Genomic DNA, 22,849 nt, shown 5'->3' with positions numbered 1-22,849 from the left:
CTAAGCCCTCTCTGACCACCAGTAGGCAACAGGTGAACTGTCTTGCCCAAGGACACAAAGACCAAGACTAAACCTTCCGTTTACAAGGCAAACTCCCAACTCTTGAGCCACGAGCGTGGATATGTATTTGGTGTTTCTGCAGAATACCAAATGTAACAAAAAATGTTCTGAGATGTTTCCAGCAAGTTCAGTAACCTTTAAAATTGAAGACTTGCTGAAGTTGATAACAGAGAATCTGAAATATTCATTTTCAATTCCACTTCTCTGCCTCTGGCCCATCATTACAATATACTACTACGTCTTTAATCATCAGCATATTACTATTCTTAAACTGTCGTTATGAGTTCCAGTGTAGTGCTCTGTCACTTAGTCACTTCTGTTTTATAATAAATGCTGACGAGTTTCCAGAATGAACATCTTTCCTCTGTATCATAAGTCATGTGGTTCCTTAGGCCCCCTCAAATCAGGAAGTGGTAAATCTTTTCACCTATGCACAAGTTTTCAAATATGATATTCGTGGCATTTTTGACAGTCTTTCTTTATATTGCTTCCTTTCCAAACATGTTGCATGAGTATAAAAACTTTGCAAACTTGTGCTTTGTTTCCACGTTCTTTCTTTTTTAAATACTAAAAAAATACAGGCATAAAGCAGAGGTACAAAATGACTACATTAAAACTGCTAAGGAGTGCAAAGTGACCACAGACAAAAAACATGCAGATGCAAAATCAAGAAATGCAGAAAACATGCAAAATATAAAGTTTGGGTTTGGAAATACAACAATAAAAATAGGTGCCATGTATCTTTAAATTAAACCACATCATTGTCTGACTGAAGTTTGATCTCTAACCACCTCAGCCATCTTTCACTCTCTATATATAGCATTCCTTCATTGACACAATGCTTCATATTATACACAAAAAGGACAGATATGGAGTCAAAAACTCTTGTGTGTAGTCCATGTCTGACTGTATGGTGGTGATGTCTCAGGCTAGGTTCACTACACCCCACAGCCACAGGATCTGTAGTTCTGAACCTGGAGGACAGAAAGCCTTGTTGGCAGTGGGATACAAGTTGATGAAATCACTGGTCATTGGACAGGATGAGTGCCATAAAATACTAGAAAGAAGCCTAAAACATGTAGTCTAACAAAGTTTACTGCAGTTCACAAAGAGGATTTTCTTCTTTTCCTTTGCTGCTTTACACACTCACCAAACATCGCTCTGACTGTTGCTTGTCACTATTATGCTCTAGCTTCGTGGCTGTCATCCAAGCACAACACACTATGGTCCCCGTGTGATACTGTGTGATAATGACATCATCCAAGTAGGCAGTGGCATATGCAGTGTGCGGACACAGCACCCTAGAAAGTACTGGGGCTCTGAAAAAGCCAAAAGTAAGGTTGACAAATTGGTATTAACTGTACAGAGTGCAGTTTATAAATAGTCTCTGTAGTCTCCGGAGATAAGGCAATCTACCAGCAGCCCTTGGTTAAAACCACTATCTTGAAAAAGCCAGCGGTTATTCACCAGTCCAGGTGATAGCTGACCAACTGAACTGTGAGACCTCATTATTCTTGCTGTAGATTGAACACACAGAACTGTATAGGCCTGTGTTTCTTTACTATAAGAACTGTGCTTTTGTGCATGACCCTCATGACTCTTGGTTGCAACTGGAATCTGTTGTGGAGTAAATTGTCTCGTAATCCCTGGATTAATGGGTCAATCACTGGTGCCGCCACATGATCCCAAACAGACCTTTATAGGTGCTTTTAAACTGAGAATGTTAAAACATGCAGGGTAATAAACATCTGAGTGATTTTCCTATGGTGCTCATATGTGTGCATTGCTTAGTCTTTCACATGCTCACAGCTAGGCATATTGTAGTATTTCTTAATATTCACCAGCTTTCATGCAAAATAAAGTTCGTTTTGTTTGTTTTCCTGAGACTGAATTGGTGACTTAAATGTCAGTAAAACTGAAACTCTGCACGGAAACTAGAAAGATTAAGATTAGCACTGTAGTACGCCAACACCATCCACCATCAGTCTGTGGTAACAACAAAGATGATGATGAAAGCAGGTCACTGCTTTCATAGCTGAGAAAAGAGAAATTCGAATCAAACGGCTGTTTTAACTGTCTCTGCACACCAGCCAAAATAGGAAACTGCACTCAGGCCACTGATTCACATCGAGTGCTGACTGAACATTTTATTTTGTGTTTATTTCTGTTCATTTAGAAATGGTAGCAATGGTGGTATGGTGTTATTCTTGTGTGCACAGAGCAGTTGTATTGTTACAATATTGGCAGAAATGTTTTTAGGTAAGGTTTGAAAAATGTACATGACCCACTTTCTAGTGGAAGTTGAGTAACAATCAACCAAGTGGAAATAAGCTTAGTGAGAGTTAAATCACTTCTATGAACTTAATCTTTAATTATTTTTTTAATGTATTTATTAGTTTGCTTTTTTTTATTTAATTGGAAAACTGACTATGGATGAAGTTTAGCTGCTTCCTCAACTGTTCTCATTAAGAAGAACAATAAATAAGTCCTGTGTTACTGGCCATCCTACATTAAACAAAGAAGACACAGAGAATAGCATCCCAAAGACTAGTGTCAGTGAAATACAGCTGCAATAAGTACCTCTGCTGTGGTTGGAGCAGACAGGTTATGGGCACGCTGACGAGCAGGAGCAGGCATATATTTGCTACAGCAGGGCTGTACCCACATAGCAAAATTGGTATGGCCCAGATCTGGCCCACACAATATGCTTACACATGGCCTACATACTGCAAAGAATGACGGCCCTTTGGTGGGCCAGATCAGGTTTGCCAGAGGTGGCCCACACATGGGCCAGCACAAGGCCAGACACACTGGTGGTCCTTTGCTGGCCCATGTGTGGATTACCTCTGGCAAACCTGGTCTGGGCCACCAAAGGGCCGTCGTTCTTTGTTGTATGTGGGCCATGTGTAATTTGTGTGCAGCCACGGGCCAGTTCCAGACACACTGCTGGTCCAGAACAGTTTCAGCTCTGGCCCCAGATGTCAGCCTAATATGTACCTTATTCAAGCCATGTAAAAACAACATGTGCCGGAACATAATAGTGCAAAAGTAACACGAAAAAACTGTTCATACAGTGAACAGACTGATTCTTAAATGGCACTTTTCTACTCTACATAGCAGGGTGTATGTCAACCAGATGTGAGCCAGGTCTGGCAATGATGGTACTATTTATGTTCCTGTTTTCCTATTTTAGATAGAAGACCGAAATGCCATGTTGCAAAACTATACTGCTATGGTAGCCAACGTTTCAAATGCAGGTTTGTGAGTGTACACTTTATCTAAAACCTAGTGAGGGTTTACTCATGTTTATCACTGGGTGGCTGTAGCTCAGGAGGCAGAACATCCTTCAAGGTTTTTGTTTGTTTGTTTGTATCCCTGTGTGTGCAGCCGTATCAAACAGATGGAGCGATTGAATGTTCTTTTCAGTGGTGGAATGTTTTGGCCTGATTTTTTTTAACTTGACTGACAAAAAATTATTGGAGATTATCTATCAGAATTTCAGGAGCAGGACCACGCCTCCAAACACACTCCTTCCGGTTGTCATCTATATAGGTTCCCCCAGTTCTGCAAGCTGTTCATTCTCATCTACGTGCCCCACCCTCCCTCACTCCTTGTTTTCCATTCGTTAACTTCTTCATTTCTATTTAGTGCATTGGGATCTGCCAGGCCCGGGAGCCATCACCAGTCCCCTTCAAGGCCTTCCCCAAACCACAGCTCAACTCATGTCAAAGCATTCACTTTTACCTACTAAAACAATATCAAACCTAAATAAGACTTGGGCCCAGCTAGTGAATAATAAATTAAAAAAACATGGATGTTCGACTCTTTGAGTGTCAGGAGCAGCTGATCCTTTTGCGCCCACTTCTCTGAGTAAGGAGCTCCTAGTGGCTGAAGTCAAGCTCTCCAACCACTACAGTAACTGCTTTGACCTCTATTAGAAACTCTTGATGATGACTCAAATAAAAGTGTATCATATTGGCTCATGCACTGGTGGAATCATGCACAATTCTGGGAAATTACTGGGAGATATGTTTGTTGTCTTCTGTGAGTAGACAAGAGTAAACAAGACTAGAAAAAAATATTTGCTCAATAATACAAAAGTTTATTTTTTTATATTATTTTTTGCTGCCAGAATGTGCTTCACATCAACACATAATACAAAGAAAGAAATTCATGAATAGGCAAGAAAGACAAAAACAAAGGAAGTCAAAACGTATCCATTTGAAAACAGCTGGTCCAAAAAAAGACTAAAGCCGTCACCTAGAATAAACAATAGGATTACTCAACAGGTTAGAGTAAATGTAAATGAAAGCAGAAAGAAACAGTTACATTAAGAAAGCGCTCGAGTTAAAATACGTTTTTAAAGGTGATCTCAAAGGAGACAGGCAGTGATGCTTCACCAGAGAACTTCACTTCACTACACCTTCGTCATGTTGGCAGTGACTGAGGAGGAAGGAGAGACAAAGGGAGCTTCAGATTTTCTCTGCAAATACTTTTCATGTGTTTGTGTGTTAGCATAACTTACGATGCTTGACCCACTGAGCGTTAGGATCAGCACAAAGTTGTCCTCCGTTTCCTGTGTTAAAACTGTAAATAAAAGACAGAAGGTTATACAGATTGTGTGTTTGTATGTAGGACAACGTGCTGACTTACATTATAGCCTTCACACAGGGTGGTCTTGCAGCCTGCTGACGATATGTTTCCCCCACCACCTCGGCGCTCTTATTCATGTAGGTGACGTCAACGCAGCACGGTCGTCTCTTTCCAGGATGAGCTGGAACTGAGAGGTAGGAGGTTAAAAATTTATTTATACAACCTGAGAAAGTCTGATTAGAAGGAAAATCAAAGTTTTACAGATTTTCATTAAACTGTCTCACACTTGGGAGCCATCTTGAAACTCTTTTTTTAGGACAGTTTGGTGATAAACAAACAAAACAAACATAAATTCAAATTTGCAACCCACAGATTTGAAAGCAGATGGGCTGAGTGCCATGTTTCTCACATGTGTCTCTGACAAAAAATGGACTCTGTTTAAAATTGTCTGAGGTGTTTCTTATGAGAATCACAAACAATCAGAAACTTTCAATAAATATAGATGAGAGAGTTCACCAAATTTTCGAAACTTTTAAAAGGATTCATTTTCACTTTGTCTTTAACTAAATAAATAACTCATTTTGCACATCAAACTGAAACATAAACAGTTGGGAGCCGTCGTCTCCATAGAGTACGGTGAGGCTCTTCACAAACAGCTAGGACCCAACATCAGAAATTGTAACTGCTGTTATCAATTTGATATATTTTATCTCTTTTTTCCTTTAGAAAAGTAAGATCATAGTTACCTTCAGAGGAGTGGCAGCACACACATATTGAGAGCAGGAGGAGCGTGATGGAGAGAATCTTGACTGACATTTTTACCGGTGGTCCGGCTCACTGATCAGGGTGAAAGTGAGTTGATTCGTGTTTGGTTATTTATTGGTAAGTGCAGGAACATCTGCAGAGTGTTTCTGTGCATTTGTGTGGTGTGTGGTACATAACATGTCTGCCTGTTATCAGATTTTAATATTTCAAACCACCAACGTCTCTGAGAACTTTCTGAGAAACAGCCTCACTCAACATTCACAGGCACTTAAATATGGTGTTCAGCCTGACGAATGATGACTGACTAATTTTTGTTTTTCCATTTTAACTGACAGTGGCTGCTGACCTCTTGCAGTTAAATGGAAATTAAACAAACCCATCCAGTGATTGTTGTAATGCACAAGTCAGGTCTGAAGTGAAATTAAAAGTAGCTGTTAATGCCTCTTAACATCATCTGTTAACTGACTGACCTCTGGCTGCTTATTTTTCCAGTTTGTTTGCAGGAGGAGGAAAAGGATGGAGCAGTTAAGAACATTTCCTTTATATTTATCATACAAAAAAGACAAGAACACTGCATCCAGGATAGAAGCATGTGCATTCATCTTTGCTTTGTCTTGTTGGCTTTGTGTTCAAACATAAAAACTAAAAGAAAGACCATATGTGTGCCCTTATTAGTATATGGATTTGTGTTGGTGTGTGGAACTATAGCCTGAGGTTTATATTGTTAACTGGTAATTAGGAGACGGTCGAGTGTCAAACAGGTTATATAAATAAAATACTCAAATACTCAAAAAATGTTGCCAACTGTTGTGTTTAAACATCTGCAGAATATGAAATATAACATACCGAGATGTTTCCAGCAAGTCAAAAGTAAAGACTTCCTGAACCTGATGACACAGAATCTGGGATATTCATTTCTACTTCCACGTCTCTGCCTCTGGCTCATCGTTACAATATTACCTCGTCATTCATCAACATATTACTACTGTCAGACTGCCTGGATGAGTTCCAGTGTAGTGTTGAGTTACTCAATCCCTTGGCTTTTTCTAATAAATGCTGACATGACTTTGCAAAGTCAGCATTTTTCCTCTGTGTAATAAATCATGTGGTTCATCAGGCCCTGTCAAACTAGGAAGTGGTAAACCTTCTCCCCTATGTGCCAGCCAGTTTTCAAATATCGCACTGACGTCGTCTTTCTCGATTACGCTTCCTTTCCTATCATGTTGCACGAGTGTTAAAAAGAGCAATCGAATCTTGTGGTTTGTTAGGTGCAACTTTGCAAACCTAAGCTGTGCTGCCATGTGTTTCCTCTATCTCAGGTTCTCATCTCCTTTTTAGTATCCCTTCACTTATTTGTAGTTCATGTCTGGCCATGTGGAGACAACCCAGGCCGGGCCGACAGTGCCGACATCAGGTTCACAATCGACAGCCACAGAATGTGTTGTTCTCAATGTGTCTCATTGGATACAGGTGGATTCAATCACTGGTTATTTACTGACTGTGGATCAGAACTATAAAATACAGGAAAGAAGCAAGAGCTACAGGGTCCAGGGTGAAGAAGCCTCTCAGAGCCGTGGAGGGCTTGACCAGGTTCACTAGCAGGTGGTACTGCTGCTGTAGACTGGGGAGCATGATCATCTGCTCACCATCTAATACATACACAGGAATGAGGTTGCACACTATGGGTGGAGAATACATCACAGGACCATGTTAAACTGGTTTCCTGCCAGTTGGAGAATCTTTCAGAGATGCTATGTTTCTAATGTTATGTTTCTGATGACTGATGTTTCTTGTAATAATAGTGGATTCATTCTGCCCTGTTCTCTTTGGAAAGAAGAGCCTTTCTCCTGTTGGCCATTACAAACAAGCCATACATTATCAGTCTTTTTCTACTTGCTATGATGTATGGTTTAAAGCGATGATGGCATTAACAAAAAGCATGAGGGTAAGCTGAAGATGCAAAGATTTAATTCAGAGTGGCCAGCTGGTCAGAGTTAAAAATGAGTATATCAGAGGAGAAGTTCGATTTGAGCAGTCCGGAGATAAAGGCAAGGTTGAGATGATCTGATCGTGTGTAGAGCAGAGATAGTGGACAAAGGATTTTAAAGCTGCAAGGCAAAAGAAAAAAGGAAGGTTTGATGGGTGAGGCCTAACCGGTTATTTTTGTGCATTAGTTTGTGATTAAACAAAATTTGATTGAAGAATGTTTTAAACGATAGCAGAACAACAACATAAGTCTTCTAAAAGAGACGATCTCACAGTGGCACACACTTTATTCCAGCTACTAATAGTAATTATCTTGCAGTGAACCAAGAACCTTTTGTGTTGAACCTTGGGCTGGAGTGCACATTTTAACACTTTTGTCACAGCGCGGTCCGCCAGTGTGTTAGTTAGAGCAAGGCCCAAGAGCAGACATAGGCAAGGAGACGTGACATGACTTAACAAAATGCAAGCCTTTATTATGCCTGATGACAGAAGGCAAAAACAAAAGCTACGATGAGTGCAGGGAAGACAACTAAACTGGAAAACAGACTAAGAAAAACCTATGAAACTGTGATAAAGCTATGAAACTTCGAGAACTCATGCTATGACTGTGGCTTTGAGAAACGTGACAACTATGACGAGACATAACTGGGACGCTTACACAGACGACACGACATACACTGAATGAAACACAGAGACTAAATACACATAAGGGGTAATCAAGGGAAGTGGCCACACATGGGAGCACAGCTGGCACACATGAACCTAATGACAGGACAGGGGAAGTGAAACTAAATACAATGAACAAAGAACACTGGACTCTTTCAAAATAAAACAGGAAACATGGAGATGTTGACATGACACAAGGGAACCTGATAAACCATGAACTAAACTGCAAACTAGGCCTCACAAAATAACTAGATAACTAAAAAGAATACAAATGAAATAACAAAATAACATAAAACTCAGAAACACCGGGCGGCATGGCCTTTCCTGTGCTGCATGCAGGGACATTAAAGATAGCTGGCTGTTTTCTTTCCCCCACGTGATGGCAGCAAAGGTGTAATAAACACTGACCAGTTGTCACCATGATGGCTGAATTGTTACAAAAGGTTTATGTTGTATACTCTGTGGATGATGTTGTGTGCAGCTGAACTTTAGGGATTTTTAGTTTTATTGTTAATATTATTTCTATTTATTTCCTTTATTACTCCAAAAGTTGATTCTGTTCATCTGGACGTAGCGTTTTGTGGCATCATAGATGGTCTTTCCCTGTTCACATAAATGGCCTCCTTGACTCCGCCCTCAAACCAGCGTTCCTCCCTGTCCAGGATGTGTACATCCTCATCATTGAAAGAGTGTCCACTGGCCTGTAGGTGAAAATAGACTGCAGAGTCCTGGCCTGACGAGGTAGCTCTTCTGTGTTGTGCCATCTGCTTCGCCAGAGGTTGTTTGGTTTCCCCGATGTATAAATCCTGGCAATCCTCCTGCCACTTAACAGCGTACACTATGTTACTCTGTTTGTGTCGGGGGACCCGATCCTTAGGGTGGACCAGTTTTAGGCACAGCGTCTTTTGAGGTTTAAAAGCCACAGAGACCCGGTGTTTAGATAAATGCGTCTCAACTGCTCCGATACTCCTGACACATATGGGATCACTACAGGTTTTCGCTTGGGCAGCGGTTGTCCTTCTCTCCTGGATTGGCCGGAGCTTTCTTTAGGTGCCTTTCCCGCTTTGAAAAAAGTCCAGCTGGGATAACCACATTTACTCAGGGCCTTCTTGATGTGCTGTTCTTCTGCCTCCCTGGCCGCTGTGTCAGTGGGGATGGTGTTCGCTCTGTGTTGTAGCGTCCTGATGACACCCAGTTTGTGCTCCAGTGGATGATGAGAGTCAAACCTTGGATACTGATCCGTATGTGTAGGTTCACGGTACACGTCAGCTTTTAGATGTACCGCCATTACTGATGGAAATCTCACAGTCTAAGAAGGCTAACCTGCCATTTTTCATATCCTCCCTGGTGAATTTGATGTGTCGGTCCACCAAGTTAATGAGAATTTGCATAATTAAGATTAAGGAACTGACCTCCCAGCCCATTGTTCCTTCAGTGGGCTGGTTTCAGTCATTATGCAAATGTACTGTTTATAAGATCGGGGAAACCTGCAGTCAGCTGAGACTGAAGGAGTCACTTGGATGAGTGACAAAATGTTTCTCCCACAAAAACGCTACATCCAGATGAACAGAATCAATGTTTGGGAGATTTACTTACCTGGATGATTGAGCATGCATCAAGACATTTCCTTTATTAATTAAAAAATCTCATCAAACACACAGAGGTAATCAGGTTGATGGAGCAGGCATCCAACCACCAGTCCAGGGATTATTAGAGAACCTGCTCCACCACTTGAGTGCCTACTGTTTTTAATTTCTAATGTCTCGCACGTTTTTCTTTATTGTTTTTACTGCAACACAGCCTCAAAAGGCAGCAGGTCTTAATTTTCACCTGCAGGGTGAGACCAAGAGTCATGAGATTCTAACTTCACAGGTCAATAATAAAAAAGTTTAATTAACATTATTTCATTATTATTTAACTTTATTGTTTATTTTTAAGGGATGTAAAAGTAACACCAGGTATCAAAGTGATTCAGTGGCTGTACTTCTCACAGTATTATGTTTACATGCTTACAACTTCAGTCACCTTTCTCAATCACTATGTGTTAATAGACCTCTCTGCATTGACTTATTGCTTGTTATTAATCCCTGGCTCTCTTCCACAGCACGTCTTTATCCTGTCTTTCACCACAACTGGTCGCAGCAGATGGCTCCGCCCCTCCCTTACATCAACACCAGCAAATGGGAACTAGTGCAATATGAAAACAATTGTGTCTGTTGTTTATACAGTAGACATATTTGTATATATATTGTACACATATATTTTAGATATATGTTCTGTGTTTGTTCCTTTTCGTTATTGAGTGACTGTGTCTTTCTTTGCACAGAGAGAATTGCACCTCAGTTTCGTTTTGTTTCTTCTAAGATTCTGATTCTGAATGTTAACCTCGTGAACGGTTGCTGCTGATGTTTGCTGCTGTTGCTCTGCTATTCCCTGCTACACGTTACGCAATAATGTAAATTTATTGAGATCTGTCATTTAAATCGTAGCAATTTAAATGACAGATCTTGTTTTAGAACTTAGTTTTTGTATTTATTTTAATGTTTATTTATACTTTTGAACCTGTTGTTTAGCAGAATGCTGCAAATACCAAGACTTAAGAATTCGTGTTATTTTTTCACATCATGTCAAATGTTTGAATGACATTAAAGTCCAATTCTAATGCCAGACATGGATATGGATCTATCCAGGTAAGAAGAAGAAACCATCAAAAATCAATTTCACCTCCTTTAGTGCAAATTGTTCTGCTAAGGCAACAACAAGAAACCCACAAAACAAAATGGTTTGGCAGGTGTGGGCCACAGACCATTACTTTCTTCTCCTCCTGATTATTTGCTAGGGTCCTTATTACATTTGACAGCTTGTGATGGCATCTGCACCCTGTACACGTTGCACAGGTAGTCCAATTCCCCCAAGTCTGCAAACCCTTTGTGCCCTTTGTGATTCACCTTCAGATCCACTAGGCCCCAAAAAGCACACTGATGCCACACCACTACTAGAGGTTTAAAAACTTAGACCAAATACAAACACCCACAACCTGTGCTGAGAAATGTGATATAGACTGTTGTGCAAAATCTTTTTACTGGGTTGCAGCTGGAATTTTCACACCCATTTCCCACAGTTACTGTGTGGAATTAGGTTTGTTAGATTCAGAAAGTCACAGAAAGGCCAATACAGAGCTTCAAGCTGACACTGGAAAAGTGTGTGTGTGTGTGTGTGTGTGGGGGGGGGGGGGGGGGGGGGGGGTTAAATCAGAGTAAGGTCAATGTCGTTGGGAAGCAAAAAGAACAAGCAGGAATGCAAAGCTGAAGTTCCACAGTGTGGATGCTATGTACCCCTTCTACACATTAAAATAGCTTCAGTTACAGTAAGCAGAGTTACTCCTGCACAATAAGACTCATACGTGACATTAAGAAACTAAACATTTCACAAGATGCGGGCCTCAGGCAGACATTCAGTCTGATTTCACTTTCTGTTTCCCTGAATTTGTGCAATTTCATCCTTCATCATCCAGTCCACTTAAAGATATTCGTGTTTTTCTCCTTTTACATACAAAGTCATTATTTCAGAGTATTATAGCAAGAATGTATCAAAAGCACTAAACTCTTCTGTCAGCCATTTATACAGAATTTCTTGCATCAACTCTGTGCGTGTGGTTAACCACAAGTTATATAGACGTGGCAAAAGTTTGAGCGTACGTGACAGAAAAGGAAATCATATGTGTTCAGCTGCAACAGATGCATTGAAATTGTGCATTTCATCCCTGCACAGACTATTTTTTTTGTCTTTCACAGGAAGGGCTGGCAGAAGCATCTCCACCAACTACTAAGCTTCTGAACTGAGGATGCATGCAGCACAACGGGGCAATGAACACGCACATCAACAGCAGGATTTCTGGTTGTTCTGGGGGAGACAGGAAACACTCATTTCTAGCTAAATCGTTACCACGACTCAGATCAGTGCCAGCAACAGGCAGCTGATCTGGCACACCCACTCACTCTGTGCCAGACATCAAGGTTAGAAGAGCATAAATGTGTGACACACATCAAAAAAGCTTGTTGTTATTCCCCACACCAACAAATCTGTGTCACAGTATGACTGTGACAGTATCCCAGCAACATCTTCAGTCCAAAAAAATTTGTGTATTTATTCTTATCTTTTAGACCCTTCACTGTAACTCTTAGAGATGCTAGATGAGTAGTTTCTGAACTCCCAAAGCATTTTCAGGGGGAGAAATATTAATAATGACAGCAACATTATCATCCTTCTGGCAGTCAAGGGAGGGTGCACAGTTTTGCTAAAACAGAAAGACTATCGTGAGAAAATTTTGTCATTGCTCAGTGAGAAAAATTGTATGAGCCCCTGAAATGAGACCCAGGAAGTGGTTACAGGCAGGGGGTGATAGATTGTGTGAAGCAGTTAGAACAAGACAATGCCACTGATGGGACCTCATACCACAGACTATACCCAAGTCTGTATGGTTTAATGAAGATACATAAAGACGGTGTACCTTGAAGACAAACTGTCTGTATGATCCACTCAGTCACCTATAACATTGCAAAGTTTCTGGCTTCGATCCTCAACCCGTTGACAGGCAGCCCTAAACACCACATCCACAACACTTTGCTGTTTCTTGGGAAGGTGAGAGATGTTGTTATGGAGGCAGATGAGTCAATGATCTTGTACAATGTTACATCTCTCTTTACTTGTGTAACAGTCACTGAAGCAGTGGAGGTAGTTTGTAAGAGATTACAAGATGACCCCAACATCAGCAACAGAAACAACATTACAAACAAAAACAGGCGCAGACTCTTAAATGTGCTGTACAGTCTAATTACGGATTTTTTGTGTATTGTCATGATTTTTGTTTTTCCATTCTAGCTGACAGTGACTGTTTTTTTTTTTCTTGTAGTTGAATAAAAAACAAACCACACAGTGATTGTTGGCATCTGTCACAGAGGCTGGCACGTTTGAATGACAAAGAAAAAGGACTATTATGCTTTTAATTTCATTTAATTTGCTGGTAATTTACATTTGACATTAATTTGACATTAAGTTATTTTGTCCTTTGAAACAAATTAAAACTCACTTCAAAATGTAATATTGAAATCTATAGATTGTAATTTCAACACATATATGCAAAGATTAGAAAAAAAAACTTCAGGGTGGCTCGTTTTTATTTAGGCATTAAACTGGACGTCTACCACATACTTGTGTTGTTGCTGCCATCCGGAGCATTTTAATGGCGTGGAATTAACATTTACGTGACACAGCACCTAGCTGTACCAGCTTTACAGAAGCACATAAGCGCAAACATAAAATAAAATAAAATAAAATAAAATAAAATAAAACTAGAATGTTGGCATCATGACAGACTGAAGTCAACAGCAAGAATAAATTACAAGGCTACACCAAAGGTAAGAGTAAAAAAATAAAGAACAGTTATAAGACAGTTATATTAAAAGAAGGCGCTCTGGTTTAAATTAAAGGTCATTTCAAAGGAGATATAGATGATGCAGAAAGGCAGCGATGCTTCACCAGAGGCTTCGTACTTCACACCTTCGTCATGTTCGCAGCGACTAGTGAAGAAAGAGGAAGTGGAGCTTCAGTTTTTTGTGCAAACACTTTTACTGAGTTTGTGCCTGAGTCTGTGTGTTAGCATAACTTACGATCCTTGACCCACTGAGCTTTCGGATCAGCACAAAGCGGTCCGTCATTTGTGTGGAAACTAGAAATAAAATGAAAAAGTTATGGAAATGTGTGTGTTTATGTTCGTGCGTAGGGCAACATGTTCAGACTTACATTATAGCCTTCACACAGGGTGATCCTGCAGGCTGCTCACGGTATGTTTGCCCCACCACGTCAGCGCTCATATTGCGGCTGGTGACCAGAACGCAGCACGGCCTTCTCCTTGGAGCATGGCGAGCTGAGAGAGAAAGTCGATCAGACATTTATGTATTTGGCCTGAGAAGTGTAATTGAACAGAAAATCCAAGGGAACTCCACGTTTAAAATAAATAATAAAACTCCTCTAAATAATAATAATGATAAAAAAAATGGTTGTTGAAATGTTACTTGAAATTTTGTAAATGTTTCTGTGCTTAACGCTGTAACCATTCTGACACTATGGAAACAAATAAGAAAATGAGTTGATGAAACATCAAAGTGCATTACACATAGTAATTCAAACCAATCTGTTTCCACTAACAGATGTGAAGAATTTGTTATTGTTCATTAACCCTGTTTATAAACAGGAAAAGTGGGCCAGCTGAGCAGAAGAAAAACTCACCACTTGGGGGACTTCTTGAGGCATTTCTACATATTTATTTGGTGTAAGAGGGACAATGTGTTACAATGTAGCCACTGAACAATACTGCAGACATAACTATGCCAGATTTCTAAATAGCAAATGTCTATAAAGACGGTGTTTTGAATCTTTGTGTCACCCTTAAAATGTTGGCAGTATTAATTAGCCAGAGGCTTGTACAAGTCAGCTGACAGCATAAACTGCATAAATATGGTTTATCAATCCAAAAGATATATAATCTGAAAACTTCTACTAAACCTTCACTTTAAAAAAAACAAAACAACAAATTTAGACATAAAGGAGCATCTTTTAAAAGGCCATGACTAACTGAACAAATTTATCCTGGGAAACACCGTCTACTACAGACATCTGGTGCTTGGTGGGTAGAAGGTGAGAGTGTAAAAAATGGACAGAATACAACTGGTGTCAAAGTTTATATAAACCATTTTTTGATAGTGAGTTACAGCTACATATGAAATAAATAAAAGGACTGGGTAGTTAGGATGTGCAGTAATAGCAAGCTAGTGAAGCTATATCCACTCCCTGTCACTCCTACTGTAAGATACACAAACTGTAAGATATGTGTTTGATGTTACAGTAGGTAAGCTCTATTACTTCTGTTTTACCCCCAAAATAAGCAAAGCATATCACACACATGCTCAAAAGCAGAGCTGTATAGTGTATGTGTCAAACATGTCTCGCTAAAGCATAAAAATGCAGTGAAGCCTTAAAAGTCTTCAGTTTGCTACACAGGCATGACAGTTTGCAGAAAGTTGCAAGTTTTTCTAAATCTTGCCAACTTATTTTTAACCATTAAGAGTAAAAAAAAAAACCCCAATGCAAATGAATGTTCTGTGCTTTTCTAAGTCCACTGTGATCTGTAATAATCATGTAGTGAGACCCACTGTTGGAACTCCACTATCTCAGGGTGTAAATGTTTACTTCTTTATATTAAAATGAGAGTTGGTTACTATGCAATTGTATTACTGTTTGCGCAAACTTGAGATCGACTTGGCCTAATTGTGGGCCATGGACACCCTTCATGTAGACAAAAATAAATGTATGTGTACATGAAAGCAGGCCTAAGCAGCAGTAACGTTGTTACGAAACTAGCCTGAGATGAAAAGCTAAGCTCTGCAGTGAGGTAATGACAAATTCAGTTTAACTCCTTTTTATTTATATAGCGGCAAACCACAACAACAGTCTCTTTAAAGTGTTTCATATTGTAAGACAAGGACCCTACAATAATATAGACAATATTCAATCAGTTTAATACATCTTATCTCTCTTTTTTTCTTTAGAGAAGAAAACACAGTTACCTGCAGAGAGCTGCCAGCACAGATAGAGCGAGAGCAGAAGGAGAGCGATGGTGTGGATCTTCACGGACATTTTCACTGGTGGTCTGGCTCACCGGTCAAGTTGCAACTAACACAAGTTGATTAATGTTTGGATATATATTAGAGAGTGAAGGAAAATATGCAGAGAGAACTGCTGACGTGCTTCTGTCTGCCTGTGCGCTTGTGTGTGTGGTTGTGGTACATCACACCTCCACCCCTTTACAAGTTTGAACTTCTAATGTGCCAGCTTTCCGAGAAAAAGCTTCTCACATAGACAGAGATGTGCAAAGACACTTAAATGTGGTCTACAGTCACATGATTGATGCTGCCAGTTTGTGCATTGTTATTAGGGACCCCTGATTATATTTGGTTTTCCATTTTGACTGACAGTAAATTCCTAGCCCTTCCTTCTAGTTAAAATAAAAAAACAAACAAACCACAACATTTCCACGTTGACAGAATTTTTTTGCCTGCTTATCTAGGTATCAACAAATCCTCAAACTCTAAACCTTCTGCTTGGAATTTAAGCCATTTAATTGAACTAGGGAGTGCAGAATTATTAGGCAAGTTGTATTTTTGAGGAATAATTTTATTATTGAACAACAACCATGTTCTCAATGAACCCAAAAAACTCATTAATATCAAAGCTGAATGTTGTTGGAAGTAGTTTTTAGTTTTAGCTATTTTAGGGGGATATCTGTGTGTGCAGGTGACTATTACTGTGCATAATTATTAGGCAACTTAACAAAAAACAAATATATACCCATTTCAATTATTTATTTTTACCAGTGAAACCAATATAACATCTCCACATTCACAAATATACATTTCTGACATTCAAAAACAAAACAAAAACAAATCAGCGACCAATATAGCCACCTTTCTTTGCAAGGACACTCAAAAGCCTGCCATCCATGGATTCTGTCAGTGTTTTGATCTGTTCACCGTCAACATTGCGTTGCTGCACGCTTGACTTTTCTCAGTTCATGGGCAGTTATTTTGCGCCTTGGTTTTTCCACACGCTTCTTGCGACCCTGTTGACTATTTTGAATGAAACGCTTGATTGTTCGATGATCACGCTTCAGAAGCTTTGCAATTTTGAGACTGCTGCATCCCTCTGCAAGATATCTCACTATTTTTGACTTTTCTGAGCCTGTCAAGTCCTTCTTTTGACCCATTTTGCCAAAGGAAAGGACGTTGCCTAATAATTATGCACACCTGATATAGGGTGTTGATGTCATTAGACCACACCCCTTCTCATTACAGAGATGCACATCACCTAATATGCTTAATTGGTAGTAGGCTTTCGAGCCTATACAGCTTGGAGTAAGACAACATGCATGAAGAGGATGATGTGGGCAAAATACTCATTGCCTAATAATTCTGCACTCCCTGTATATAAGGTTTCCTCTTTAAGTTAAACTGTTTTGCCCCTGAAACAGGTATAATAAAAGAAATCTAGAGACACTACAACTGCTTCTTTGATCCTTCTAATATACTTTTTAGCAGAAGATCAGAAAAGTTTCACACTCTGCTCTGGAGGAAATGTAAATTGTGACAGAAATATGAAGTTGTTGATCGTGTTAGTTTGATGAACCACACACGCAAAGATCAAAATTTTCAGACACTTTTCTGACTGAGTAAATCCCCCAGTTAAAATATTCCTCTTCAGCCATATTCATCATCATCATCATTTATTTATATAGCACTTTAAAAACACACCTGGTAGACCAAAGTGCTGTACAATACTAATATGCACATAGTAATAAAACCAGACATAGCAAAAAAATTATAAAAATAAATAAATAAAAAATAAAAATAAAAAAAGTCAGTTACCCACAGAGTTAAAAGCCAGGGAATAAAAATAGGTTTTTAATAATGACTTAAAAACTGGCACTGATGTAGCCTGTCTAATATGGAGAGGAAGGTTATTCCAAAGCATCGGCGCGGCAACAGAGAACGCTCGGTCTCCTCTAAGTTTCAGCCGTGACTTTGGCAGTTTATCAGGGGAAAATGGTGTTGGCGTGTTATTTAATTTGCCCTCCTCGTAGCTATTGCTACAGCTGTATTCACTTTTATCTGGGCTTAACTTTAGGCCCATGGCCCTAAATCAATGAACTGGACCTGTCTAGGTTTGTGTTGTGTGTGCATTTTTTTGAGTATTTCTATTGGAATTATTGGATGTGATTATAATATTGTCAAGACTTGAGTGAGAGTCTGGTGTTTCTCCACCGGCTTCCTGTGTTAACCCGTGTCTGCTTCCTGATTCCACACTTTGCCCTACTAACCTGGCATCTGGTTAGTCAGTGAGGCTATATTTAAGACCAACACTGTCATCATTTCTCCACCAGTTCGTCAGCTACCTCATGGTGGTAACCAGGCCTCATTGCTTCTTCTGTTCATGCTCATGGTTTTAACTTACCTGGTTTTCTTGTGCCTACAGTTTTCTCATCAAGTCACCGCTTTGCTCACCTGCAGCTCAATGACCTGGATGCTGGTCTGCTTGGTAAGATTCTCCACACCTCTCTGCAATCTGTTCCTTGGGATCAAAACTACTCACTGTTTCACCCACCTGTCCTCCTGCCCATCATCTCCTCTGGATCATAAGAATAAAATAGGGTTGGAAGCTCATTTACTCACCTCACGGATCCTCACTCGGTTTCCCTCCCCAGAGTCTTACTACCTCCATCCACAGAATCAGTATTCCTCTCACCTCCTTATATTCACTCCTCACTTCCAGGTCCATTTCCATGCACTGGCCTCCAGGGCCCTATGACAAATATGGCTTCCATATTGGACTCCTCTGCACTGAGGAGTTTCTGCTTCAGTCCTCGTGTGAAATTAAAATTCTATTTGTCTCTTACTAATGATAGCATCTTGTTAACACACACTTGCTGTTAGAAAACATACCACCCCATTATCCACATAATGTGAGCACTTTTTTGACTGAATGGGTCAAGGAAATAGATATAGGTTATAAGTTCTGTAAGAATTACAGAAATAATTATACCATTAAAAAAACATACATTTACATTTTGATTTGAGCTGAGCATAAACAGAGAATTTGTAGCAGTGGCCTCCTGATAGCACCTTCAGCCAACACATCCAGCTGTTTCTTGTACACAAACAGATGTTTCTTTTGTCGTTTAAAGGCATTCTTATGCATCACATCCTCAGAAGCAGGAAATTAGAGGTCATCCAGGTCTTCATGTTGTTAAGTTGTTGGTTGGTTTATAAAACTGGTATGTGTATTCTGGCTTTGTGGATAGATAAAACTAGGTATCGTCTCTGTCATAAGACTATAAGGGAAGCAGGTATAATATACATACATACATCTGTGAGCGCACTGAGCAGCTCCTTTAGTCAGACACTGAAACAATCTTGCTGCAGGAAGGACCGCTTTGACAGACCATTCATCCTGACAGCAGTTACGCTCTATAACTCCTCAGTCACAATGTCATGAGTCACTTGGACACTGTGGTCATCCACAATTACCACCTCATGCATAAAATGCATCTTTCACATATATGGACCTGTGCATGTATATGTGTATGTATATTTATATTTATTGTGTATGTATGTATGTGTATTTGTGCTTGTGTGTGTGCATATACATGTCTATACTTATAGATACTTAGATACTTATAGATATCTATTACTTACATAGTAATAGTAATAGTAGCATAGTTTAACTTTATTACTTGCATATCTCCACAACCCTCCATCCATAACACATACTGTGTAAGCGTGTACACAGAACCCCAGCTACTGTTGTATATATTGTATATTGTATTATCTTATTTATTTTCTATTCCGTGACTTTATATTCTTGGTATACTCTTTGTATTCTTCTGCTACCTGTCCGTGAGCTGTGGTAATGCACAAATTTCCCCACTGTGGAATAAAGTCTTATCTTATTTTAAACTTAAATACATGCAGTACTGATCAAATGACCTGATAAAAAGGACCACGTGGCTCTGGTGACTGAGCTGCACTTCTGACACAGAAGTGCAAAAGATATTAAATGATAAATATTATGTGCTACAAGTGCAGCCTGATGGAGGCTCAGTACTGAAATCGAGACTTGAGGTCTGTTATTTGACAAAAGGCTCTAAGAATACAATCATTTTTAGCTAGACGACAGCAAACCTTGTGATTGCTCAGGCTTCTTTAGAGTCATGCACTAGGTCTGGAAAAGAAACGTGACCAAAAAGGACTGACAAAAACCAAAAATGACAGCGGTACTGTACCATATTTAAAGACTGGTCGGCACATGAGTGAAAAGGCTTACCACTTCCTAGTTTGACAGGGCTTCAGGACCCACATGACTTATGATACAGAGAAAAGAAATGACTGGGCTCTGAATCAGCAAGCTGATGTCAGCATTTAGTAGAAAGAAAAAACTGTTAGGCAGCCCACAACTAAACAGCAACTCCTCCAGACAGTTCAGAGGACAGAAATACACTAATAAATGAAGAGGTGGTGTCATATTGTAATGGAGGTGGAGAGGTGGAAATAGAAAGGAATATTCCGTACTCTGACATCAAGTTCAGGAAGTCTTTACTTTCAAAAGATTAAACTAAACTTTGTCGAAACATCTCAGTATGGTTGAGCTGTATTTGGTATTCTTTTGCATTTCAGAAAGAAAAGGGTTCCTCCTTTTCAGTCGTTTTCTAACTTTACTGTCATGAACATCTTTAACATCTTGTGAACTTCTTTTGGCAGCTATCTGGACTGTTTCCACTTCTCACTGTAGAGTGGGCGGCCTTCAAAATGTTTGGAAAGTACCCCATAACCCAATATTAAGCACCAATTGCTTCCCTGAGATCACAGCTGGTGTCTTTCATACACAGCGTTGTGTTAACACCCATTGAATAGACACTGCTAAAACCTCTGGTTTCACAATGGTGCACACACTTGCTGGTGATTAAGTGCGTTTGGTTAGCAGGACCTTGAATCGCTAGTTTTTTACAGACTGCTTCTGCATTTTGGCTACGTGGGTGTTAAAAAATGATGGTGCTGTGTAATATGTCATGTTTTGTTGTTCATCTTGCATTTAAATAATTTAGAAACTGTTAGAAACCAGATTGCCTTTTTAAATAGCATTCTGACATGTAAAACCTCAGACTGAATGGGGGAGTAGTAGTTTCTTTTTCACATGATTGTAGGAGCGTAGTGACGCACAGTCACAGGCTCCCACAGTCTGCAGGTGGTTTTCAAAGTGGCATCACTGTTTTTAAAAACTGTTTTTATGTCTTTGATCAGGTATTCTGATACTTTTTTGACCTTTTGCAGAAGAAAATGTCAGAAACATACATGATGAGACGCAGATTGAAGAAGAAGAGAAACACTGAATGCAAGATGGCATTTACATCTTTTATTTCTGATCACTGGTGCTGCTCCACATCTCCCATTTAGATTCAAAGTTGTGACAGGGTTGCCAATAAATACATTTCTTCTAAAGACAATTAAATAAACTAGTGGACTGTATTAGCAAACAAAATGTTGTACACTCAATACTGAGGGAATGAATATGCTCAGTAATAAATATTTATTCCGGTGGATCAAGTCAATTCAACTAATGGTCCCACCAATAAATGAATTGAAAGACATTAGATATTCAACATAGTAAATTAACATAACTATGTCCATCAAGTGTATATTATTATACACCAATATATTAGTTTGTATCAGATTAAGATTTGAACAAACATTGTTCAGAGGTATTTTCATCATCAGATGTCTCACAAGTGCTCATCTCAGAGGTAGATGAAGAGGACGGTAAACCAGTGGAGGCTGATGGAGGAAAGGTGGTGCATGTGATTGTCGAGAAGAGCTAGACTCGAGATTTAGATTTTGCTCTTCTGAAAAAAAAAAGCAAAAACATTTATAAGACAACAGATTAGTAACTGAAGGATTGAATACATGAGTGAAGAAAAGTCCAAGTGAGCATGTGAGTGAATTAATGGTGATGTTAAACTCACTCAAGTTCTACAATCTTGGCCTGAACCCAGTGAGCTCTCCCATTAATGCAGTAAAGGCCAGACTGTGTCTGAAAGCTGCAGAAATGACAAACACATTAAATATTTGTACTTAATACATTTTATTAAATTCACTCGGCTCATTGTTCATTCGAGTGTGTTGCTTTAAATGTATTGAAAAGTGACTTGAGGGAACTACTGTTGCGATTTAGCAATATATAATAATGTGCTCAATTAAAAACTACACATCTTTTAATTAATCAAGAAATAACATTAACATGGGTCTTTCAATCTATAACTTTGTACTAGCTCTATGTACCCAGTTCTTTAAATTGAAAAACTAAGGCCTCGATTGATTCATTTAAATTAGGAGGGATTCTTTAACAAAAAAAAGATCCAGCCATTTGTTAATTAGTCTTTCAGGACGCTAGCCATTGCTTGAAGTTGTTGAAATATTACTTACATAACTGCATTGACACATGGAGGGTTTTTTCTCTGGACTCTGTATTCCAAGATTGGTTCTATTATCTTCTTACTGGTGACTGTTTTACAGCATTCAAACACCTTTGAAACTGCTGAAAGTTTTTATAAAGGCATTTTTATGTAAAATAAATTCATTTGAAAGATATTAAACAGAGTCTATCTGAAATTCAAACTTACCATCTGATCCAGACACAGCCACCAGGACAACAGCGACCAGCGCAAACAGACTTACAGATTTTACCATTTTCAAACAGCTTGAAAGTTATTAGATTAAATAGTCAAGAAAGGATTATCTGTTGGTCTTTCCTTTCCCTTTTGTCTCTGAAGATCCTGGTGAACTGACAAACATCTTGAGATGCTGGATACTTAAAGGCCTTAAAGCAGAGGCAATCTTTTAATTAGTCATCTTACTCATTCTTCATGTGATTGACTTTCTTTGACTCTAAAAAAGAATTCCAAGACATTTCAAGCCAGAAACACTCATTGCACAGTTTTAATCAGAAATTTGGCAATAGTTTGAGTATCTGATGGGGGGTGTTAGGAGTTCCACAGACGCTGCGAGTCACACTAATGACACGACTTATTTTATTAATAGACTACATAAAGTAAATGAATTTAATGAAGAATATATAAAGAAATAAGACTGTAGATCAGTTATTTATTGTAAACTAA

At 39.2% G+C, this 22,849-nt stretch overlaps 2 protein-coding genes and 1 long non-coding RNA gene across 4 annotated transcripts; all 3 read right to left on the bottom strand.

The window, feature by feature from the left end:
* Window positions 1-4,141: 4,141 nt before the first annotated feature.
* On the bottom strand, window positions 4,142-6,069 carry LOC113029424 (eotaxin-like). The gene is made up of 4 exons (XM_026180286.2): window positions 5,400-6,069; window positions 4,714-4,840; window positions 4,586-4,647; window positions 4,142-4,503 (listed from the first exon to the last, which is right to left on the bottom strand). The coding sequence occupies exons 1-4, from the start codon at window positions 5,467-5,469 to the stop codon at window positions 4,478-4,480; spliced, it is 285 nt and encodes a 94-aa protein (XP_026036071.1). The 5' UTR covers window positions 5,470-6,069; the 3' UTR covers window positions 4,142-4,477.
* Window positions 6,070-13,059: 6,990 nt separating this feature from the next.
* Window positions 13,060-15,905, bottom strand: LOC113029426 (C-C motif chemokine 3-like). The gene is made up of 4 exons (XM_026180289.2): window positions 15,696-15,905; window positions 13,873-13,996; window positions 13,740-13,798; window positions 13,060-13,649 (listed from the first exon to the last, which is right to left on the bottom strand). Exons 1-4 carry the CDS (start codon window positions 15,763-15,765, stop codon window positions 13,624-13,626), a joined length of 279 nt encoding a protein of 92 aa, XP_026036074.1. The 5' UTR covers window positions 15,766-15,905; the 3' UTR covers window positions 13,060-13,623.
* Window positions 15,906-21,081: 5,176 nt separating this feature from the next.
* On the bottom strand, window positions 21,082-22,530 carry LOC145431154 (uncharacterized). Of its 2 annotated transcripts, none has more exons than XR_013911487.1 (4): window positions 22,355-22,530; window positions 22,158-22,269; window positions 21,698-21,772; window positions 21,082-21,577 (listed from the first exon to the last, which is right to left on the bottom strand). It is a non-coding gene; the product is annotated as an uncharacterized LOC145431154 (long non-coding RNA). The 2 variants fall into 2 exon arrangements; XR_013911488.1 differs by having other exon boundaries at window positions 22,158-22,266.
* Window positions 22,531-22,849: the final 319 nt, after the last annotated feature.

Source organism: Astatotilapia calliptera, chromosome 9, assembly GCF_964374335.1.
Source record: "Astatotilapia calliptera chromosome 9, fAstCal68.1, whole genome shotgun sequence".
NCBI lineage: Eukaryota > Metazoa > Chordata > Actinopteri > Cichliformes > Cichlidae > Astatotilapia > Astatotilapia calliptera.
The sequence above is the reverse complement of the archived record's forward strand: the minus strand, read 5'-3'. Positions and strand labels throughout refer to the sequence as shown.